The 23009-nt window shown below is 41.4% G+C and overlaps 1 protein-coding gene across 1 annotated transcript in view; it reads right to left on the bottom strand.

Moving 5' to 3' along the window:
- GOPC (golgi associated PDZ and coiled-coil motif containing) overlaps window positions 1–23009 on the bottom strand; it is a 106387-nt gene that overhangs the window by 56171 nt on the left and 27207 nt on the right. The window contains exon 3 of the mRNA XM_033937608.1: window positions 10481–10656. Coding sequence (XP_033793499.1) covers window positions 10481–10656 — 176 coding nt within the window. The remainder of the gene's footprint in view (window positions 1–10480; window positions 10657–23009) is intronic.

The raw sequence follows: 23009 nt of genomic DNA, 5'->3' as shown, positions 1-23009 counted from the left end.
AAATTGGTGGAGCTAGTGCAAATATCTTTTACATCTGTAAATCAGATGAAGTTGATGCTGTGCTCCAGCTACTTGATCAAGAGCTGCTTGCACCGTTTCAGGCATATGTCTTTGTTGTGTAAAGTTAAATCTTGGGCATGATGCTTTTTAAGACACTAATTTCAGATCATCAAATTATCTTAACCACAGTTGTCTGACTTATTCCCGATTCTCTTGCTATTTGGTGAGTTGTTCGCTGTGTTTGCATTGCGTCCTCCTGGCTCATTACAAGATTGCGTACAACGTCAATGTGCTCTTGTGTTTGAATTGAGCGCGGTCGTCTGCTGCCTGGCTTACGATCCACAGTGCTCATGGCTTAGATCTTGCATAGCAGCACATCAAGGCTGTTTTTGTTCCAACCCCTCTGTTAGAACTCTTTCAACAATCGTCAACTGCTTTAACTTTTTAGCAGTACCAAGTTCTTTATCAGAATCTGGTTTTCTGTAGTGAAAACCATTTTGATAAAGATACTGTTTCTGTGCATTTCCCATAGTAACAATTCATTTTCACAACAGTGTTGTCCAAGTTTATTAAAAATTTGTTATACCACCAATTCAAAACTTCTTAGCGGTTTACAGAGTGTTAAAAAGTGATTACTATATAAGTAACAAGGCTAAAAAGCATACAATAAAATCAACATACTCATAACAGGACAAAACAAAATTACTAAACAAAACAGGAACAAAAGGAATTAGGGTAGAACTACATTATTGATAGGAAAGAAAAGAACAAGAAAAAAAAAAAATACAGTAGGTAAGGGAAACAAATTCTTTAATTAAAAAAGAAGAATCAAATTCTTTGAAAAATGGAAAAAGGGAAAGCTCGTCCTTACAAGGATGGTTAAAGCCCAAAGGCATCCTTAAACAAAAATGCTTTTAAGTTGGATTTGAAGTACTTTAAGGATGAAGCTTCTCTTAAATGGTTGGGAATAGAATTCCATAAAGACAGAGCCTTGACCGAGAAAATATAAGCGCAAAAGGTGTTGATGTGTCTTAAAGATGGAATTACAAGTAAATTCTGGGAGACTGACCGGAGACTTCTTTGAGGTGAATATGGAATCATAAGTCTATTAATAAAATCCAGTGGGTTTGTTCAAGGGTTTTAAAGGTTACTAGCAGAAGTTTATATGTAATTCTGTGCTCAGTAGGTAACCAGTGGGATGAAATCAACAAGGGAGTCCACATGGTCATATTTTCTGGCATGAGCTATTATTTTAACTGCTGTAATCCAGATTGAGAAGGGATATAGGTCTGTAATTTTTAACTAAAGTTGGGTCCCTGTCAGGCTTCGGAAAAATTACAATAGTGGCTTCTACAAAATTGAATTGTTTTTCTGGAGCTCAAGTTATAGTAGTGTAATAGATGTAGAGCTAAGAGGGTGCTGAATGTTTTGAAAAATTCACTGGTGATCCCATCGGGGCCTGGGGCTTTGTTTTTGGATAAGGAGGAGATTGTGTATATAATTTCAGTTATGGATATAGGAGAATCCAAATCTGCTTTAGCACGATCATCTAACTGGGGGTGATCAATTTTATCCAAGAAGGAACGAAGGTCGAATTCTGAAAATGAAAGTTCAGATTGATACAAGTTAGTATAGAACAGTGGTCTCAAACTTGTGGCCCGGGGGCCACATGCGGCTCACCAGGTCCTATTTTGAGGCCCTCAATATGTTTATCATAATCACGAAAGTAAAATAAAATAGTTTCTTGATCATATGTCTATTTAGCTATAAATTACAATATTATTATTAAGACTTAGCCAAAAGGAAAGATTTATAAACTATAAAGATTTTTACCTCATGCAAAATTGTCATTTCTTTAATAAGACATTAACTATTTTTTTCTGCGGCCCTCCCAAGTACCTACAAATCCAAAATGTGGCCCTGTAAAGGGTTTGAGTTTGAGACTACTGGTATAGAATGATTCAAACTGAGATGAAATTGAGTCATTTGTGGCTACAATCTGTCCCGAATTGTTCTGGCTATAGGAGAATCCAAATCTGCTTTAGAGCGATCATCTAACTGGGGTGATCAATTTTATCCAAGAAGGAACGAAGGTCGAATTCTGAAGATGAAAGTTCTGATTGATACAAGTTAGTATAGAATGATTCAAATTGAGATGAAATTGAGTCATTTGTGGTTACGATCTGTCCCAAATTGTTCTGGATATAGGAGAATCCAAATCTGCTTTAGAGCAATCATCTAACTGGGGGTGATCAATTTTATCCAAGAAGGAACGAATGGCCAAATTCTGAAGATGAAAGTTCAGGTTGATACAAGTTAGTATAGAATGATTCAAATTGAGATGAAATTGAGTCATTTGTGGTTACGATCTGTCCCGAATTGTTCTGGATAGAGGAAATATTCTTTTTTTTTTTGTTTTGAGATACCTAGCAAGAGATTTGCCCATGATGTTATCGCCTATGTAGTGTCCGGACGCATAAATAAAAATATCTCATCTAGCTTTGTAAGAGATGAGAGAATTGTATTCATACTTAAGTTTCAGGATGTGATAATAGAGGAAGGATTTTGAGTATACTCTGATGTGTTGATAATTTCAAAATTTTAATCTTTTGTTCTAAATCCTTTTCTTTTTGAATCATAAATTTTTTTCTTCCAAGCGAATAGTTTAATCAGTTCACCTCTTAAGGTAGCCTTGTATGCTTCCCAAATTAAGGAGGGGCATATCTCAGGATCAGTGGAATTGAGTGAAAAATTCAATCGTGAAAATTTTTATTTTCTCCATAATTCATCATCTACCAATAGATGGTTGTTCAATCTCCAAGAAGGAGTACCAGTGGGTGGGGGTGATATATTAAGATGTAGAGAAATGGATGCATGGTCTGTGAGAGAAATTGGATGGAAAATAGTGTTATTCACTCTCTGCAATAACTGGGAAGAAAGGAGGAAGTAATCTATTCTTGTATACGTGTTATGAGGTGGAGAGAAGTATGAGAATTCCTTACCTTTTGGATTTAGTATCTTCCATGGATCTACCAAAGAAAAGTTATCTATGAGGTTATGCAATTCCTGGTGTGTTTAGGATTTTGTTGGTTTGCAGGTAGATGATCTATCCAAGAACAAATCTTGGGTTTGGTTGAAATCTCCACCTATGATTAGAGAGGCAGATCTAAATTCAAGGAGAGTAGTCTGAAGTTCTCTAAATAATTCAGGGTGGTCCAATACTGGGACATAGATATTCAGGAAAACATACTCCGCTGAATGCAACACAACATGAACCAGGCACCATCTCCCCTCTGTGTCTGTTCTATTAGACAGAATAATAACAGGTAAATTTGCTCAGAATAAAATAGAGACCCCCATTTTTTTTTAATTATGAGTAGCCAGGGAAAACAGATGAGAAGAGTAGCCTGTAATGGCAAATTTGAGAGCAGCAGCAGAGGGAAGATGAGTTTCCTGAAGGTAAATTACATCCGGATGTTTGGCAGTAAGATAATTTGCAATTTTCTTACCTTTGATTGGATAATTAAGCTCATTAACATTATACGAGATTACATGCAAATCAGCCATTATTAGAAGCAATAAGCTCAATGAGATAAGATATAGACATGTATGCATTCAATAAATGAGAACAGAATATGTCCCATACCCGACCATTCCAGCTTAAGAAAAAGAAGAGAGAAAAAAATAAGAAGATAAACAGTGGAAATCATCGCAGCTCATACCCACAGTGAGGGGCATGTAGATGCGCACACAATTTAAACAGTATGTGGGTGCTCCTGTAACAACAAATGAGAGACGTTAGGAGTATTGAGCAACTCCATACCATGTTAACATAATGGTGTTAAGGCCATCCCAGCTACAAAGAGGCGCAGAGATATAGTAAAGACCAGCAGATGCAGTTCAGTCACTCAAATATTCTAGGAAGATTTTAAATTCTGTCGGATCTACATAAGTGGTACGATTATTATGCGTTACCTTCATCCTCGTTGAATACATGAGCCCATATTTAGCTCCGATATCTTTCAGTTCTTGCCTGCAGGAAAAAAAATCCTTACGTTTGAGGGCAGTGGATTTTGTGAGATCAGGAACAATATAGAACTTTCTTCTCTGGTAGAAAAGTTGAGGATGAGCTTTAGCGGTGGTCATAATTTGAATCACATGCTGGAAACGAAGAAATTTCATGACTATAGGTCTTGCCGTGGTCTGGTGCGCTGGAAGCTTGGAGGGAACACGATGCGCTAGATCAATTTCTAGTGGAGATGCAAATTTCAGGCCAAGGGCTTTAGGTAGGAAGTCAGTTAGAAAGGCAATGATGTTTGAGCTTTCTGATGTCTCCAGTAGTCCCAGGATCCGTATATTGTTCCTGCTACTGCGGTTCGATAGATCTTCCAGGTCCCATTGAAGTAGCATAAACAGCTTATCGTGTTTTTCCACAATGGTGAGTTTGTTTTGTAGTGAGGCAATTTGTTCCTCCAGGGCATCGATTCGATGTCGGGCATCTATGAATTGTGCATTTAATGATTCAATTTCAACCCGCACCAGTTTGGTCTCTTCAACCAGCACCTGCATAATTTGCTTGAAGGAGGGAAAATATTTTAGAGTCCCAGAAATACAGGATGGAAGAGATAAGCCTGCCCTCAAAACTGAGGCTCCAAAGGAGGAATCCTTTTGAGCTGCTACATTCATCGTATAAAATTTTGTGAAAAGTGTAAAGGGATGAACAAGTTGCTGCCTGACAAATCTCATCCAGTGGAATAGTCCTGGCTTCAGCCCAGGAAGAGGCAATCCCTTTCGGCGAATACGTTCGAAGCGCAAAGGGACACTGCAGACAATGCAGCAGGACGAAATAGCTGACCTGATCCATCTTGAAATGGTAGCTTTGGAAGCAGGCCTCCTCCTCCTTAGCTGGTTTCGTCAACACGAAGAGGTGGTCTAAAAGACGAAAGTAATTTGTAACCTTCAGGTAACACAAAATAGCCCTCCGGATATCCAGCATCTTCAAGACTTTGTCCTTTTTAGATTCCGAGGGCTGAAAAGCTGGAAGGTGAACTTCCTGTTTAATGTAAAATGCTGACACCACCTTCAGCAAGAAAAAGGGAACCGTCCTCAAGGAGACTCCAGCCTCTGTGATATGCAGGTAAGAGTTCCTGCATGACAATGCTTGCAGTTCGGAGACACACCTCACAGAAATGATGGCAATCAGAAACACTGTCTTGATAGTCAGGTCCATGAGGGTGGTATCCTGCAAGGACACAAACGGAGTTGACGAGAGCCCTTTCAACATGATATTCAGATTCAAGGATGGACAGGGCTGGCAAACCAGGGGCCGCAACCTGTAGAATCTGACAACATCTGGGTGCACAGAGAAAGAACATCTGGTATCCTGGGACCTGAAACAGGAAACTCCAGCTACTTGAACCTTCAGTGAGCAAACCACCTACCCTATATCCAGACTTTCTTGAATAAAGGACAAAATAGCAGACACAAAAGCCGTGGCAGGATCAAGGTGCTCCTTGCAGCACCAACATTGGAAGGTATCCCATGCCTTGGCATATGCCACAAAAGTGGTAGGCTTCTTGGCTTTCAAAAGAGTGCATACAACCAGGTTCGAGTAGCCCTTCCAGCTCAAAACCAAGCGCTCGAGCCATGCTGCAAGACAAAAGTGATAAGAACATAAGAACTGCCGCTGCTGGATCAGACCAGTGGTACATCCTGCCGAGCAATCTGCTCACGCGGCGGCCCCTAGGTCAAGACCAATGCTCCAAATGAGTCCAGTCCAGATCCAGATCTTGCAGGATGATCGAACCTTGAGTGAGGAGTCTCAGGAATGGTTGAAGTCTCAGAGGGCAGCCGATCTAAAGAAGCACTAGATCTACATACCAGGAGCATCAGGGTCAGTCCGGGGTCAATAGAATAAACCGTCCCTGATGCCTGGCTACTGTTCTCAGGACTCCTCCTACCACAGGCCAGGGAGGGAACAAGTACAGGAGTTCATCCACTGGCCAAGGTTGAACTAGAGCATCAATCCCGGTGCTTCCATGCTCTTATCTGCGTCTGAAGAATCACACTGCTTTCTTGTTGCTTGCTGTCGCCATAAGATCGAACGTAGGGCTGACCCAAAGGACAACGATGCTCTGAAACGCCTGATGCAAGAGGGATCACTCTCCCAGGTCTAGAATCTGCCTGCACGTTTTGCACTCAAGCGACGTGAGCCACAGTAATGGCCAGAAGATGAGTCTCTGCCCAGCGGAAGAGAGCTTTCACCTCCTTCTGGAGGCCAATACTCCTAGTTGCTTAATTGCTTGTTAACATAATCCACTGCTGTCTCATTGTCGGAAAACACTCCGACCTGTCTTGTTCAACAGTCAGGGCTGAAATTGAATCAGCACCAACCGGTTGGCTCGGAGCTCCAACCTATTGCTAGACCAATGGCGCTGCAATGGGGATCATCATCCCTGCACTGGTCGATCCTTGAAATGCACTCCCCAGCAAAGAAGGCTATCACCATTGTCAGTGTGGTATACGAATTGATCAGGGATCCCCAAGGACAGCAACTGAGGGAGAAGCCACCAGGACATGCCTCCGTAGGCCAGGGCAGCCAAACATATAGAAGGTCTATCTGAAGAGACCAGCAAGAGAGAAGATAGTGCTGCAGGGTGCACAAATGCGCTCTTGCCCAAGGAACCACTTCTATCGTGGCTACCATCAAACCCAGGACCGGAAGATAAGCCCAGGATGACGGAGACTGCTGCGCTAGGAGAGCTGAAATTTGGTTCCCAAGTTTCAGTCTGTGTGCCTCTGGAAAAAATACCCAACCTTTCTCCGTGTCAAATCGAACACCCAGATACTCCAGGGACTGAATAGGCTGCAGATAGCAGTGCCAGGATATGAAACCGCAGGAAGCACCTGTAATCTGGAAATATCAGCTTGTGGAGATACGCCTCCATGAAGTCCAGCACCACCAGAACTCCCCCAGCTACACTGAAGTAATGACCAACTGGAGAGTCTCCATATGAAAATGAGGTACTTTGAGAGCCACACTGATGTATTTTGAGGTCCAGGATAGGCATCCAATCCTCTGAGCCTTTCTTGAGCACAATGAAGTATATGGAGTATCTGCCAAAGCCCACATCTGCAGCTGAAACCCACTCAATCGCCTGAATGTCCAGCAACCTTTGGACAGTCGCCTGGACCTGGGCTGGGCAAATTCATGAACCAGGCAGAGAGGGGGGGAGGTAAGGCAAATTCTAACTTGTATCTATCCCTGATGACTTGGTTGGTTGTGATAGCATCCCAAGCTGCCAGAAGTCCTGCAGCTTGCCTCTGATCTTGCCTGGGAAGGCTGGAGGCCTGGTGTCATTGCAACTTAGACTGACCCCCTGGGCTGGAGGTGGAACCCTGGGATTTTCTAGTCCCAGAGAATCTGCTGTGGTCTCTGAAAGGATTTCTGGGACGAGGACCCAGAGGAGAAAAGGCACAAATGGCCCCCAGGCTTGCTCTTTAGAGGTCCTAGGCCTGCTGTCCAGAAGCGACTTTGGGTGGCGATTCGGGACACTATCCAGATCATCCAACACCTAGCCAAACAGCATATTGCCCCTGAAAGGAAGCATGCTTAGAGTGGCCTTAGTGGTGGAATCCCCAGCCCAATGTCTGATCCACAGGATTCTGCGAGCAGACACAGAATAAACTGAGACTTTGCCCACTACCCATAGCAGATCATACAAAGCATCAGCCACATAGACCACTCCCACCAGCAACAGCTGGGAAGGGGAATTTGAATGCGTACTGCTTGGGTCATGCAATTTAGAATGGCACACTCGAACCACAAAGGAGGCTGCTGCAGCATCCCACACAGCCAGAGACAAGGCATCAAACTGCTTCTTGAGCAACATGTCCAGTCCGAGATCTTGTAGATCCTTAAGCACTGGGAAAGGATGTGCACTTGGGCACCTGAGCACTACAGAGTCTACTTTAGACATAGCAAATATATGCTGGAACTCCTGGTCCACAGGATATAGCTTGGACATTGCATTTGCCAATCTAAGGGAACCCTCCTGGTTCTAACAGTGCTCAGAAATCAGGTCTTTCATATCCGGATGACTTGGGCAGCTGAGCACTACAGAGTCTACTTTAGACATAGCAAATATATGCCGGAATTCCTGGTCCACAGGATATAGCTTGGACATTGCATTTGCCACTCTAAGGGAACCCTCCTGATTCTAATAGTGCTCAGAAATCAGGTCTTTCATATCCGGATGCCATGGAAAGGCAGTAGGATGACAGCAGACTCCACTCAACAGGGAACAATGAGAAAGGCTGAGGAAGATCAGTTTTGAGTTCCTTAAGAGACTCAATGAGAAGATCCATCAGAGAAACAGACTTGAGCAGCCTGTGAACTGAGGGGTCCTCATCCTGGTCTGCAGCAGTGTTGCATCATCTCTGATCAAAGCTTCACCCTGGGAGAGAGGATAAGCATCCAGATCATCATCTTCAGAGACCCTGTCTAACCAGCTGTCAGTATCCAGGGGAGATTAGGGCCTCCATGGAGAAGCAGATGCTGAAACACAGGGAAGCTGTGCAGATGGTCGCTCTCTAGCTGACCCAGAAGGTGCACTAGTGCCAGCAACATAGGTTTGCAAAAGCAATTTCACAAAGACAGGCATAAAGGGCATAGAGAACTGAAAACCCCCTTCAAGAGGAGGGTTAAGAGTGTTTTTTTGCTTTGGTGCCATCTGAACATTTATTAGGAACAGGTGATGCATCACAGGACCCCAAGAAGGCAAAATCATCTCCTATCCATTCCAACAGTTATTTGGCAGCATTAATAAGGTGGTCAGAGGCTGAACCTGAGGTGTCTGCCTCCCCAGCATGCATGGCGGAATAAGGAGCGCAAGGGCACTCTTCAGTTGCCCAACCGGTACAAACTTCACAGAATTCATGTCATTGGAGTATGAGGTTTCCATCCCTGGTGGTTAGAATAAAAACAAGGCTTTTTGTAAAAGTTTGAGAACTCAGAATTCAAATCTGAAAATATCCAAGATTTCCCGCTGAAAAAACAGCTGTAACTCCACCAGAGGACCTCAAAATCCAGCTATTTTAGAATTTCTGGGATGAGGGAACAAGGCTACAACAAAATATAACCTTAAAAACCATTTCAGATCCATCTGTCAGCTGCAGATCAAAGTCTGCTCCTCTAATACAGGCTATGCAGTCACTGGAGCTGAACAGGAACACAAAATCCTGCGAAAAACAACACAAAAAAATACATGATAAACAAAAAAGAAGAAAGAGCAGACCAAAGTTGCTCCTGCAGGCTCACTTTCAGAAGAAATAACTGACTGGGGGCAGCAGAGAGCAGGGAGGAGTCTAGGCAGGTCACTGGAGCTGAACAGGAACACAAAATCCTGAAAAAAAAAAAAAACCCACAAAAAAATACATGAAAATCAAAAAAGAAGACTGAGCAGATCAAAATTGTTCCTGAAGGCTTGTTTGCAGAAGAAATGACTTGACGGGGCAGCAGAAAGCAAGGAGAAGGAGTAGGTACTAAAACAGTGGGCAGTATCTCCTGAAATAGACTCACGGGAGTAGATGCAAGACCCTTTGTTCAATATACCATCCCTATTGTACTGGAACATCCAGTTATGACTACTGACCTAGAAATTAACTGGGCACCAGCTAATATTCAGATCAATGTCCGATTAATTCACTGCATCAGGTTAGGACAGCTGTTTATCCATCCTAACTTTATTGGCTACATAACCAGTTAGGGGACTGAAAATTGAAGATAGCTGCCTAAGGCCCCCTTTTTATCAATCCGCATTAGGGGTTTTTATCACTGGCTGCTGCAGTAGAAGCTTCAACACTCATAGAATTTCTATGAGCATCAGAGCTTTTACCGCAGTGGCCAACAATAAAAAGCCCTAACATGGCTTGATAAAAGGGGGCCTAAGTTTCCACTCTACCCTAACTCCTCCTCCCAAACTGCCTACCAATGAGCCGGTTTGGGCATAGGTTATTAGAGAAGATAATCAACAGCACTATTAGGTTAAGTACTGCATAAGCGATTTAAATAGCTAGGAGCTTCCTTTCCTGACCATTTAAATTGTTTTTAGTATCGACCCCTTAGATTACATTTCTGGATTATCATTAATTGTTTCTGGGTTTGTTAATTTGATTTCTGATTGCCTTAAGAATACTTTGCTTTTTTCAATTTTGACTAAAATTTAGTTATGAACTCACTACTTGGCAAGATATTCTTAATTTATATACTGTATGATGTAGAAAAATATAAGAAATTATATAAGACATCTTAAAACAAATACATTTTTTTATGTACAGAGAACCATTTCAGAAAGAAACTGAAAAGGTCTAACCTCCTGTTCAACAAAGTCTACACAAAATAACAATGAGGTAGGGATTGTGCTAGTCATGTAATTGTGATTATATAAGCAGCCCATGATGCCTAATGTGCTTTACAAACCTTCCAGCCAATTCTTTATCCAAGTACTTGGCTGCCAATCTTGCTCCATAAACCTCAGCTTGGAGGACAGCTACATGGCGACGTAGTGCTTCATTTTCTGTCCTCAGTAGCTTCACTTCTGCTTCTAGCTGAGCCTCTTTTACTTTTTCTTTCTTGTTTGCTTCAAGCTCTTTTACCTGTCAAGAGAAACCAAGACATTACTCAATGCCACCCCTGGTATGCCACATATTAATGAAATAGAAGAATAATTACAGTAAGCTGAAAAAGGAATAGTTTCTTAAACGGGATACTATTCCCTACTTTTTTATCCACTGTATATAAAAGGACAGCAAGTCTGTTTATGAATAGCTGTAGGTGAAGGCATGTGTACAACGTATACCAGGGAGGAATGGGGTTGAGAGATAAGAGATGCTAGGATGCTGCAGAGGGGAGAGATGGGGGCTGTGGGGAGTTGGATGTGCCCATACAAAATACTGGGTCTGCCTACACCACTGCTATGCCCTGACAGATGATTATGAGACCTACTTTTATTAAACTTCAAAAACAACTTTTACAAAAAGAGCTTCAATACAGAATAGTGAACATGCAGGTAAGCATATTCTGGTTTCTTTGACCTGCTCACCCTTATACATGAACACAGCTTCTATCACTCATTGATCCCTCCCAAATATCCCCCAAACCCCACCCACCCTATGTCACATTCACACATAATCCCCTTGAAATAATGTACTTTCCCACATTTCATATCTCCTCCGACGCCTTTCAAAACTTCTCAGTCTATATTTCAAAGCTGTCAGAGTATACCACTCATCTAGTTTATCAACCACCAGCTTCCAATGGACAGTAGTCAACAATAATTTCGAGAAACGCACCTCATCATTCCCCACTCAAAACCATATTGATGAAGAAAGCCCTCCCCCCCCCAGATGCATCCAAAGGCTTACCTAAAACCTCTGACAATACAGTAAACATACAGTTCCAGAACTCTTGTACTATACCACAACCCAACCTCAAATGGAAATATGTCCCCTTTTGCCCCTACCCCCCACAATACCTCCTATCTCCATTTCCCAAATTGTTTCTCCAAGCCCAGTTCTCCATGTATTCCAGTTTATCCACAAATTCTTGGAGCTCAGCACACACACGTTCCAAACCCCACTGAGTGCCCGTTATTATTTCCTCGCAGGTGTCTCTGCGTGTTTCCACCACATCAATGCTAAACCATATCTGCTAAACCTGTGCGCAAGGATCAGGGCTCTGGAAACTGAATTCCTCCTGAATCAACTGTAGGTAAGGGCTGTGGTTCAAACCACAGGAACATCCAACCAAGGGACTCAACCTCAAGGACTGAAGGCTATGGATTCCAGCCCAGCGAGTCAGACTCAACACCAAACCTTTATGCTCTGGAGAAAGGCACTCCTCCTGGTTCAACTGTGGGCAAGGACTGTGGCCTGAACCCCAAGAGCAGATGGCCAAGGGACTCACTTTTGAGGACCACAAGCTGTGGACTAATGCCCAGGGAATCCGTACCAACATCAAACATGTTGTATCAACCCAATCTACACCATTTGCAAAAGAAAGAGAAATAATGGAGAGTACCAGACTGTATCAGCCCTTATACAATTAATGTTACTGGAAGATTTCAGGTCTCCATCTCCATCTGCTGAAAGGGGATACAACTCATTCATCTGAACTAGTCTAGCAGACTCGACTTCTATAATATCTATCTGGGTGCTTCTAAGACTGTATTTAGGAAATTACAAACACTACAGAATACGGCTATTTGTATGCTCTGTCATGCTCACAAATCAGACCACATCACTCCTCTATTGAAAAAACAACAATGGTTACCAGTTGAATCTCATGTGAAATTAAAAATAAAACTCTTCTCCTTGCTTTTAAGACATTTCATATGAATGCTCAACCTTAAGGTATCTCATATTAATAATCCACCATACTTATCAAGTTTGACAATCCCCTATTTTCCAAAGTGGGTTATTTGGTCTTTAAATGGCCACTACATAGTCTTGCCAGGTCCTAAGGTGACTCAGTTTCAGACTAGGAAGCATAGTGCATTTTAATTTTGTAGCTTAAGTCATGCGATGAAGTCATGGCTCTGAAAAACTTTAAATCAGCATTCAAAATGTGTCTATTGCAATAGGACTTTAGTACCAAGTTATGGTAGTATCTAGGTTGCTTCTGTTGCCTCTCCTGTACAGTCTTAGATTGTTTTGCTGTACATTGTGTATCTGACTGATGTAGTTCCTCTTCCTTAGGAGTATTTCTTTTAGATTGTGCACTGCTTGTCATGCATGTCAGAAGAAATTGCTATACAGAAAGTCCCTACTTTACGAGCATCCAACTTAAGTTAGACTCGTACTTACAAACGCAAGAACTGCCTTCACACAATAGCTGAAAAGGCAGTCTCTGTTTAAGTTTTTTTATTGAATTTTTTTTCATTTAACAACAAGTGTCATAAATTTTCATACAATTATCTTAACAATACACTTGATATTTTTATAATATATTTTATATATAACATTTCTTGTCTTATTTTTCTTATGGTTTTATATATCATATAATTGTAATTATTTTTCTTATAAAGTTATACAATATATATATTGTAATGATTTTATCAATTATTATTTAAATATGAACCTTTTCCCCCTCCCTTTATTACGTTATTTTCATGTAAGAATATCATTTATTATAATATTTTATTTATAATATATGATAAAGAGAATAATTCCCTCCCCTTAACCCCTCCCCCCCTCCTTCTTTATACTATTTTCTTATCATGGGAAAATGAAATTCAAATATTGCAATATTCTGTTAATGGTCCCCAAATTTTCTTGAACTTATTCATATATCCTTTTTGTGTTGCAAATGCATGTTCCATCTTATATATATGGCAAACTGAGTTCCACCAGAAATTATAGTTCAATCTGTCCCAATTTTTCCAATTACGTGTAATTTGCTGTATTGCTATTCCAGTCATTATAAATAAAAGTTTGTTGTTATTTGATGAGATTTGACTATGGGCTCTCATTGTAGTACCAAATAGAATTGTATCATATGTCAAGGCTACTGGATTTTCTAACATCCTATTTATTTGGGGCCAAATTGATTTCCAAAATGTTAATATGAATGGACAATAGAATAAAAGATGATCTAATGTCCCTGCTTCTAGATGACAATGCCAGCATCTATTAGACTTAGAGCTATCAATTCTATGTAAACGTGTAGGGGTCCATAGAGCTCTATGTAAAATAAAAAACCAAGTTTGTCTCATAGATGCTGACATTGTACATCTTATCCTCCAAGACCAAAGTCGTGGCCATTGAGATGCATTAATTTGATGCTTAATCTCAATGCTCCAAATATCTCTAAGACCATTTTTTTTTTTTTTAATGTATAAATCCAGATATTAATTTATACCACATTGCGGCCTGGTGTCCCATGGAATCTATCTGAAAACATAAGAATTCCATACTATGATAATTATTAAGATTTTTCCATTCAGAGAACCCTGTCTGAATGGCCTGCTTCAATTGCAACCATCTGAAATATTGTGATTTATTTAAACCAAATTTATTTTGCAATTGTGAAAACTCAAGCAGTTTACCTTTATTTATTACATCTTCTAAAATACGAATTCCAGCCATCATCCAATGTTTCCAGATAATTTTAAAACCGCCAACTTTGATCTTTGGGTTAAGCCATATTGTTTGAGTCGTTGATTTAGTTATTGGAATAGGAGTTAGATTACTTATATATCTTATAGTTTTCCAAGTATCCATTAATATTTTATGATCTTTATATAACCTTGGCATTTGAATACTTATCACATGACTCAGACGTAAAGGAAACATTAATCTCCATTCTAACCAGAACCAATCTGGTATATGTTCAATGGGTTCTGGGAGGATCCAATACATACCATGACGCATAATATAGGCTTGATGGTACCTATAAAAATTTGGAAAATTTACCCCTCCCTCCTCAATTGGTCTTTGTAAAGATACTAGAGCAATTCTGGGGGTTTTTCCAAGCCAAATAAATTTTGTTAATATTTTATCCAATTTTTTGTAAAAAGACCCCTGGAAAAAAATTGGTATCATACCCATTTGATAACAAACTATTGGTAAAATCATCATTTTTACAGTTTGCACTCTCCCCCACCAAGATATGCACAAAGGATTCCATTGCTCACACATTTCTGACACTTTTTGTAATAAATTTTTTTCATTGATTATCATAGTTTCTTCTATAGTTTTTGTAATCCAAATTCCTAAGTATTTTAATCCTTCCTCTTTCCAAATAAAAGAAAATGAGTCAAATAAACTTTTTGTACAATGTACGTTGAGTGGAAGTACTTCTGATTTATTCCAGTTTATTTTATATCCTGAAAATTTTCCAAATCTTTCAATCAGTTCGAGTAGCTTTGGAATGGTTGTTTCCGGATTTCTCATATAAAGTAATATATCATCCGCATATGCTGATAATTTATATTCTCTATCTGAATGTGGAATACCCTGTATCTCCTTTATCTGTTCTATAGCTAATAACAAGGGTTCTAAAACGATATCAAAAAGCAAAGGAGATAGTGGGCATCCTTGTCTAACCCCTCTTTGTAGAATAAATTTTTCTGAAAAATCATTATTAATATATAATCTAGCAACAGGGGAGTTATACAATGCCTTTATTATTTGTATAAAACCGGATCCTATACCAAACCATTCCATTGTCTGAAACATGAAGGACCATTCCACTCTATCAAAAGCTTTTTCCGCATCTAATGAAATAGAGAATGCTGGGTCATTGATGGATTTTGTCAAATATAACATGTGATGTGCCAATCTAGTATTATGAGACGAATGTCTTTGAGCAACAAAACCTGTTTGATGCATATCAATAATGAAAGGGAGAGCTTTAGCCAATCTTAATGCTATTGCCTTAGTTAAAATTTTTCCATCCACATTTATTAAAGAAATAGGTCTATAGTTTGATACCAAAGTAGGATCTTTATTTGGCTTAGGTAAAACTATAGTTATTGATTCAGCCATAGTACCTGTAATACATAACTGCTTCCATGGAGACCCAGAATGAAGAGCATCTTCCTCAAAGCCTTGGAGAGAGGAAAGGTCTTTGAACATCTATGTAAACACTCCAAGATAGTGTCCCTGTCCAATGTATCTTTAGGTTCCATTGACACAATCCTTAGGGGAGTGTTTCCTGACCTATCAATGAAACAAGCTTGTCCCACCCCCAAAGAAACCACTCACCAAAGACTCAACCCATTTGGGGAAAGCTCTCCCACCTCCAGCAAAAATGTCTGAGAGGAATATGTTCACCTTGCCATGCTCTAATAACCAGTCTTCTTTCAGGGAAGTAACATAGTAGATGATGGCAGTTAAAGACCCGAATGGTTCATCCAGTCTGCCCAACCTGATTCAATTTACATTTTTTAAATTTTTTCTTCTTAGCTATTTCTGGGCAAGAATCCAAAGCTCTACCTGGTACTGTGCATGGGTTCCGAAATCTCTGTCAAAACCTACTCCAGCCCATCTACACCCTCCCAGCCATTTAAGCCCTCCCCAGTCCATCCTCCCCTAAACGGCCATATACAGACACAGACTGTGCAAGTCTGCCCAGTACTGGCCTTAGTTCAATATTTAATACTAGTGTTTAAGCCCGTTAAATTAACGGGTGCAGTGTATTCCCCAGAAATTTTTTCCAGTCGGGTGGCATGAAAAAGTAGCCGGGTGGGATGGGGAAATTTGGTGGTGGGGAAAATTAACCCCCTCTTTTACTAAGGTGCGCTAACATTTTTAGCACGTGCAAACTCCTGCACTACGTGGGAAAACTAATGCCCGCTCAATGCTGGCATTAGCGTCTAGCACGCGTGGTACTTCTGCGCGTGCTAAGAACACGCTAAAACCATTTTCGCAAATTAGTAAAAGGAGCCCTAAATGTGTACTATTTTTATTAGTTAATTATTATTATTTTCCAATGCTCAATATGACTTCCTTTTTTAAGGTTTGACACTTGTGCCAGAATATTTTTACTAAATTTAAGAAGCATCCAATTCTAGAAGTGAATAATTAGATATTTGCCCTCTTTCAAATGGTATAGAGCAGCGTCGCTCAAACTTTTTTAACTCCGGCACACTAAACGTAGCAAATGTTTTTTGTGGCACACTAAATGCAGCAAATGTTTTTCATGGCTGGAAAAAATTTCTGGGGAGAACACTGTTGCCGTTAGTTTTCAAGGTCCAATCACGTCAAAGAATGATGCTTATCTGGGCAGCTGTATAATAAAAAGAATGGATAAGATAACATGAGAAGTGAAATTGTCATGAATCAGAGGGATACATACCCTGTAGGTCCTAAAAGCAGGCTTGTGAATTAGATATAAACTATGAAGGCAGTGGCGTACCTAGTATATGTGACACCCGAGGCCCATCATTTTTTGACACCCCCCCCATCTGTATGAAAAACATGATTTTTAGTAACAATCCACACATTACACAAGAGTGTACCTAGGAAAAGACAGCATCTTACATATTGAGTGAGCAGTACATCAATACACCCATTGTAAAACTAAACAAGCCAGACTAGTACAGATCAATCCTACACAGTCAATCCTAACTGAAAACCATGCCTTTCGAACAATAGAAAACACCTTCGCCTAGTATGGAATATGTAATCATAAACTAACCCCTCTCCGTTTTGCAAAACTGTAATGTGATTTTTAGCCATGGTGGTAACAGTTCAGACTCATAGAATTCTGAGCAATTACCACCATGGTCGGTGCTAAAAAATGCTCTACAGTTTTGTAAAAGGGAGATAAAATAGAAAAACGTAGACAAAGGTTAAATTGAACCACCAAGAAGCTGGACTCTGCATACAATGCAACACCACAGAAACAGCGATGCATCTCCCCTAAAGCAATTGGGAAAGTAAAAAAGGGAGAATAAAATGGACTTACCAAAAAAGTTTCCCCACTAAGGAGATAAACTCGTACGCAGAATAAATGTGAACAAGCGACAGTGGGGCTATGATATTTGATCCGTTGAAAGAGGCGCCAAAAAAGTGTCGGCAGTGGATTAAATGCACACTGATAGGGGAGGGGCATCGGACTGTTAAAAAATGCTGCTTTAATAAATAAATAAAAATACTGGTGAAAAACTAAATAAAAACCCAAAACCATGATAAAATGCCGAACCTGATTGCAAGTGGTAGTGAAAGTAGCTTAAGGCATCCATAGTACTGTTAGTGCCAGAGCTGCTTAGAATAAAGAACCGTGCTGTACATGTGGAGAAAAAAGAAAGAATGAGGTGATAAGATGTAAAGTGCTGACCCCTCACTGTACCACTTGATAAAACTAAGGAGCGATGTTCTAGAGCAGGGGTGCCCATACTTTTTGGGCTTGCGAGCTACTTTTAAAATGACCCAAGTCAAAATGATCTACCAACAATAAAGTTTAAAAAAAACCCACAAAGCACACTGTACGCAGAGAAAACGTTAATAATCATTCCTATTCCAGGGTTTTTTCAAAGAGGTCAAAGCAGATGACTCTATGCACTGTAACCTCAGTAACAACCATACAAAAATAGACAAATACCCCCCTCTCCTTTTTTACTAAACCACGATAGCAGTTTTTAGTGCAGGGAGCTGCGCTGAATGCCCAGCGCTGCTCTCGACGCTCATAGGCTCCCTGCGCTAAAAACCGCTATTGCGGTTTAGTAAAAGGGGACCATAGTGTAAAATATAGACAGCAGATATAAATTCAGACACATTTTGATCAGTAAATTTAAAATAAAATCATTTTTCCTACCTTGTTGTCTGGTGATTTCATGAGTCTCTGGTTTCACTTTCTTCTTCTGACTGTGCATCCAATCTTTCTTCCCTTCTTTCAGCCTGTATGCTTCCTCTCCTCCTGACCTCATTCCCCTCCCCCCAAACTTTCTCTTCCTGCCCTTTCTCTCTCTCTTCATGCCCCCTTTCTTTTTTTCTGTTTCTCTTTTTTCCTTGTCTCCCTGCCTGCCCTCTTTCTTTCTTTCTCCTTGCCCTCCCCCAAGCCACTGTCAATGCTGCTGCCATCGGGAAACAGGCCCTAAAGCCGCCGCCGCCGCCCCAAGCTCTCCCTACTTCAGGCCGACCAGCATTCCTCTCCCAGAAGTCAATTCTGCCATCGAAGAGGAAGGCTGGTCTGCCCAAGATCACGATCGATTGGGAGAAATGCTGCCGGGTCCTGCCTTCGCGGAAACTGAAAGTAGGCAGGACCCAGCAGCAAGAAGAGCAAATGGTAAGCTTCACTGACCTGTCTCCCGCCTTAGCCCATAGCGAATGCATGCTTCGGGGCTCTAACATGTGCGTGCCGGCTTCCCTTCTCTTCCTCCCCCCCCCCCGACATAACTTCCAGTTTCGGAGGGAAGAGGAGGGAAGCCGGCATGCACACGTTAGAGCCCCAGAGCATAAGTTCGCTACGGGCTAAGGTGAAATCTCCAAGCCGGCTTTTTTTGTTTTTTAATGTTGAGCAGCAGCGGCAGCAGCAGAATTTAGCTGGGCGGTCATCTAAATTACCCGGGCGGACCGCTCGGCTGAAAGGCCCTAGGGAGAACACTGACTAACATCAATGCACTGGCTGCCTACCCAAAAACAATGCGCTTTTAAAGCCTTTAAGACATTTCATAAGATGACATCAAACTACATAGCATCAAAACTACAAATTTATGTCCCCAACTGATCACTGAGATCCCAAGCAGAAAAACAGCTGATCCTACCACCTGGCCGCTCACTTATGTCTGAGACAGCCCATAAACACTCTTATTCTCATTACATACCCAGATTATGGCACATCATCACCCATCCATTAGATCATTAGACAGTCTATTGAATTTCAGGAAGACCATGAAAACCTTCCTCTTTACAAACCCAGCTCCTTAACGACCAGCGTCTGCACCCGTGACAGATGGATCTCAAAGGCACCGCCCAATACACCAAACAAAATCTCACTAAAACTCGTATGCCACTGCAAATATAACTTGAATTACTACCACATTCTCCCACAATGATGCATCCATCTGCATAGAAAATGCTATTTTACCTCTGTTATGCTATATCTATACTGAAAATGCTGCAATTTAAACCACCTGTGTCCATTAAGTCTGTTATGTTTATACTGTAAATGCTGTAATCTAAACCCCCCTATGTCCACCAGGTCTGTATTTCTCACTAAGGTTTGTCCTACTTATATTATGAGTGTACTCTTGTAACCCATTCTGGGCTCCTTTTGAGAGGACGGATTTATGATTTAATAAATAAAGATGAAATTACATACCAGGACAATGTGCGCTCATTAAATATGAGCCGGTAGATATAAATACAAGTAAAAAAACCCTAAAAATATAATATCACTCCTTTTACATAAGACCATACCGCTACCAACTTTATTGTGTCAACTGCTCTGTACAATGGATATACTTGCTTTTTTTATATCTCAAGAAACATCACAAGACCATTGGACTCCACAGTTTCTACCTTTTGTTGGGTTTCCCTTTTATCACTGTGGAACCTTTTGGGCTTTTGTTGTTTGCCACTGTTAAAATATGGGCAAGACTGCAGAGAGAATTCAACTTCTGTAGAGCAACTGGGACCAATAGTGGTGTCTCCCAATTCTTAAACATTAAATCCTTTAATAGGTTATTGAGTGGGAATTTAAGACAATCCTTGGTATCTGCTTATAATCTAAAGCAGTGTTCTTCAACCTTTTGACACCTATGGACCGGTGGAAATAAAATAATTATTTTGCGGACTGGCACCGGTCCACAGACCGGCAGTAGAAGAACACTGGGCTAAGTCGTACCCATCTCCACCCAATCTCTGCCCCAGATCCCACCCCCATAATAGTACTAATTGTAACACCATTTTTTCCATCCATTTTTCATATATATATATATATATATATATATATATATATATACACACACACATACACCATTATGTGTATTAACAACACATAATGGTTAACCACAAAATTAAAATACACAAAGCACACTGCTTTTCAACATTCATTCCTACCAGAAAACCCCATGCAAATGCAGGACCAAAAACTAAAGTACGAATATTCATAAACAAACCCTAAGATGCAAGACTCTGCAAGCAGTATAACCCCAAAGAAAAACAAACAAATGGATTTCTTCCCGAACAGACAGTTAGGACAGACAATTAAGACAGATGTAATATCACTAAATAAAAAAAATAAAAGCATTTCCCCCTACTGTTGTTAGGTCTCTCTTCCTCCATGTGCCTTGCCTTCTGGCCTGCCCCCCCGGTGTTAGCTTCAGGCCGGTCCACGGTGCGATCAACGCAGGGTCTTCAGGCCATCTCCCCGAGTGCTGCATTGCTCAAAGCTGTGGGAAGCGGCTCCTCGCGCGCGTCCCGCACCTCATCTGGAAGTCGTCCCTCTGACGTTGTGACGTCAGAGAGAAGGCTTCCAGGTCAGGTGCAGGCCACCGGTAGGAGCCTTTTCCCACGGCTTTGTGTACTGCAGCACTCAGGGAGCCGGCCCGAAGATGCCGTTTTGATCGTACCAAGGATCAGCGGCTACAGAAAAATCTCTTGGGCCTGATGGAGGTGCCGGCCCTGTGGACTAGCAGAAAATTTCTGTGGACCGTTGGTTGAAGAACACTGATCTAGAGCATAGCTCTTGGCTCCGATTCTCACTCCAGCTTAACTGGCCGGACTTTGCTCGATGTAGTGCTTAAAGGAGGCTTTCTGGTGGAGATCCACTACCCCAGGTACCTTAGACTGTGAGCCCACTGGAACAGATAGGGAAAATGCTTGAGTACCTGATTTGTAACCCTTTCTGAGCTCCTTTGGGAGGACGGGCTAAAAAAATTGAATAAAATAAATTTTAAAAAATCTCCTGCGATGTGGTGGAGAAAATAGATCTGAAGAAATCCCATTCAATTATACAGCTGAGAGTTCAGGGCATTCAAAATAAGAATGATTGGATAGGTCTGAATAATAATCTTCAATGTCATGGACACAAGAATCTGTACGGTACCAGACATCAAGGTGGTTGAGGCGAGAAGGAGTATTCATTGTGATGTCAAGGGAAACGTCGAGAAACATTTCTGGATCATCTTCAACATCAATACGATATAGAGTGTGAAGAGCTTCAACGTTGAGATGTTCTCCTAGACCTCGAGCTTTGGCGTGGGAAGTTCGAGTCTTAAGCCTTGAGGATCACTCAGAGCACTGCTCGAGCTGAATTGGTATTGGTTGTGCCATAGCCGTGGCTTTGAGGTGCCTGTGTGTGCATCATGGCAGCCAACTACCTCTGTAAGATGTCCCGTTCCATGGTCCTGAAGAGAGGACATCGGTGCTATGGATATCTTCAGTACAAATAGTGCTGTAGGGTGTCAGGGTGTTGGTGACCTCGATGATGAGGCACACCTCGGGGGAGACACCACTTGAAGGAAAGGTGATCAAGCCTCAGTGTATCAGCATTTAGATTGCATCGAAGTGGACGGCTAAGACAACACCAATGCATGCTGTGCCGATGCATGCTAAGATGGGGAAAAATGCCTATGCTTCCCCATCTTTCTTAATAGATCCAGATGGCGGCACCAATGACAATGCCTCTTCAAAATGGCAGGCCATCCCCTTCCCAGTGTATCCTGGAATGCACCAGGGAGAGGCTGAAGACTCTGATTGGCCTAGGCCCCTAACACTCCTCCTATGGGAGGGGCCTTAGGCACCTAGGCCAATCATGGCCCCTTAGACTCCTCCCAGTGCATCCCAGGGTAAACCAGGAAGTGGAAAGCCCACCATTTTGAAGAGGCGGTCCTACCGTTGGAAGGGAGTAAGCATCCCTCCTGCCGGTCTTCAAAAAAAAGGTCTAGGGGGGGGTCGTATGGGGGAGGGGAGATGGCACACTAGACCACCATCTTATCATGAAGTTGGGGGGGTATCAACGAGAGGGGGCAGCAATGGTGGGGGGGGCATCGTTGTGAGGCAGCAATGGCTGGGGGGGGGCACTAGACCACTAGGCTTGTTTATTGGCACTGCAGGGAGGGAATTGGAGACATTTGTGGTAAGGAATCTGAGATTATTTTTCTGTCAGTGCCTGAGCCATTTAGCTCTCAGGCACTGACATGAAAATAAAGCTATGGCAGCTCAGACCCTGCTACTAAATATCGGCCCCGATTTCACATAAATGGAGGGGCTTTACTTTTGAGGAATCGCCAAGGGAGCTCATTTTAATAATCTAGACCTCACTATACTACATTATAATACAGTTTTAATATTAATGACCTTGCTGTACTACATTTGCATAGTACAATCAGAGGCTGCCAAAAAGCATGGAAAAGACCACGGTGAGATGTTTTGCTAACAGGGCGGTAAAATATGTGCATTTAACGACAGTTTAGCACCATCATTAAATGCACGGTAAGTTTTGAGAATTTTCCTCCAACTGCAGGTAGGTGGCTTAAGCCACTTATCTGAATTGGTCTAGC

Source organism: Geotrypetes seraphini, chromosome 3 (assembly GCF_902459505.1).
Source record: "Geotrypetes seraphini chromosome 3, aGeoSer1.1, whole genome shotgun sequence".
Classification (NCBI taxonomy): Eukaryota; Metazoa; Chordata; class Amphibia; order Gymnophiona; family Dermophiidae; genus Geotrypetes; species Geotrypetes seraphini.
This window is presented reverse-complemented; position numbering and strand designations above follow the sequence as displayed.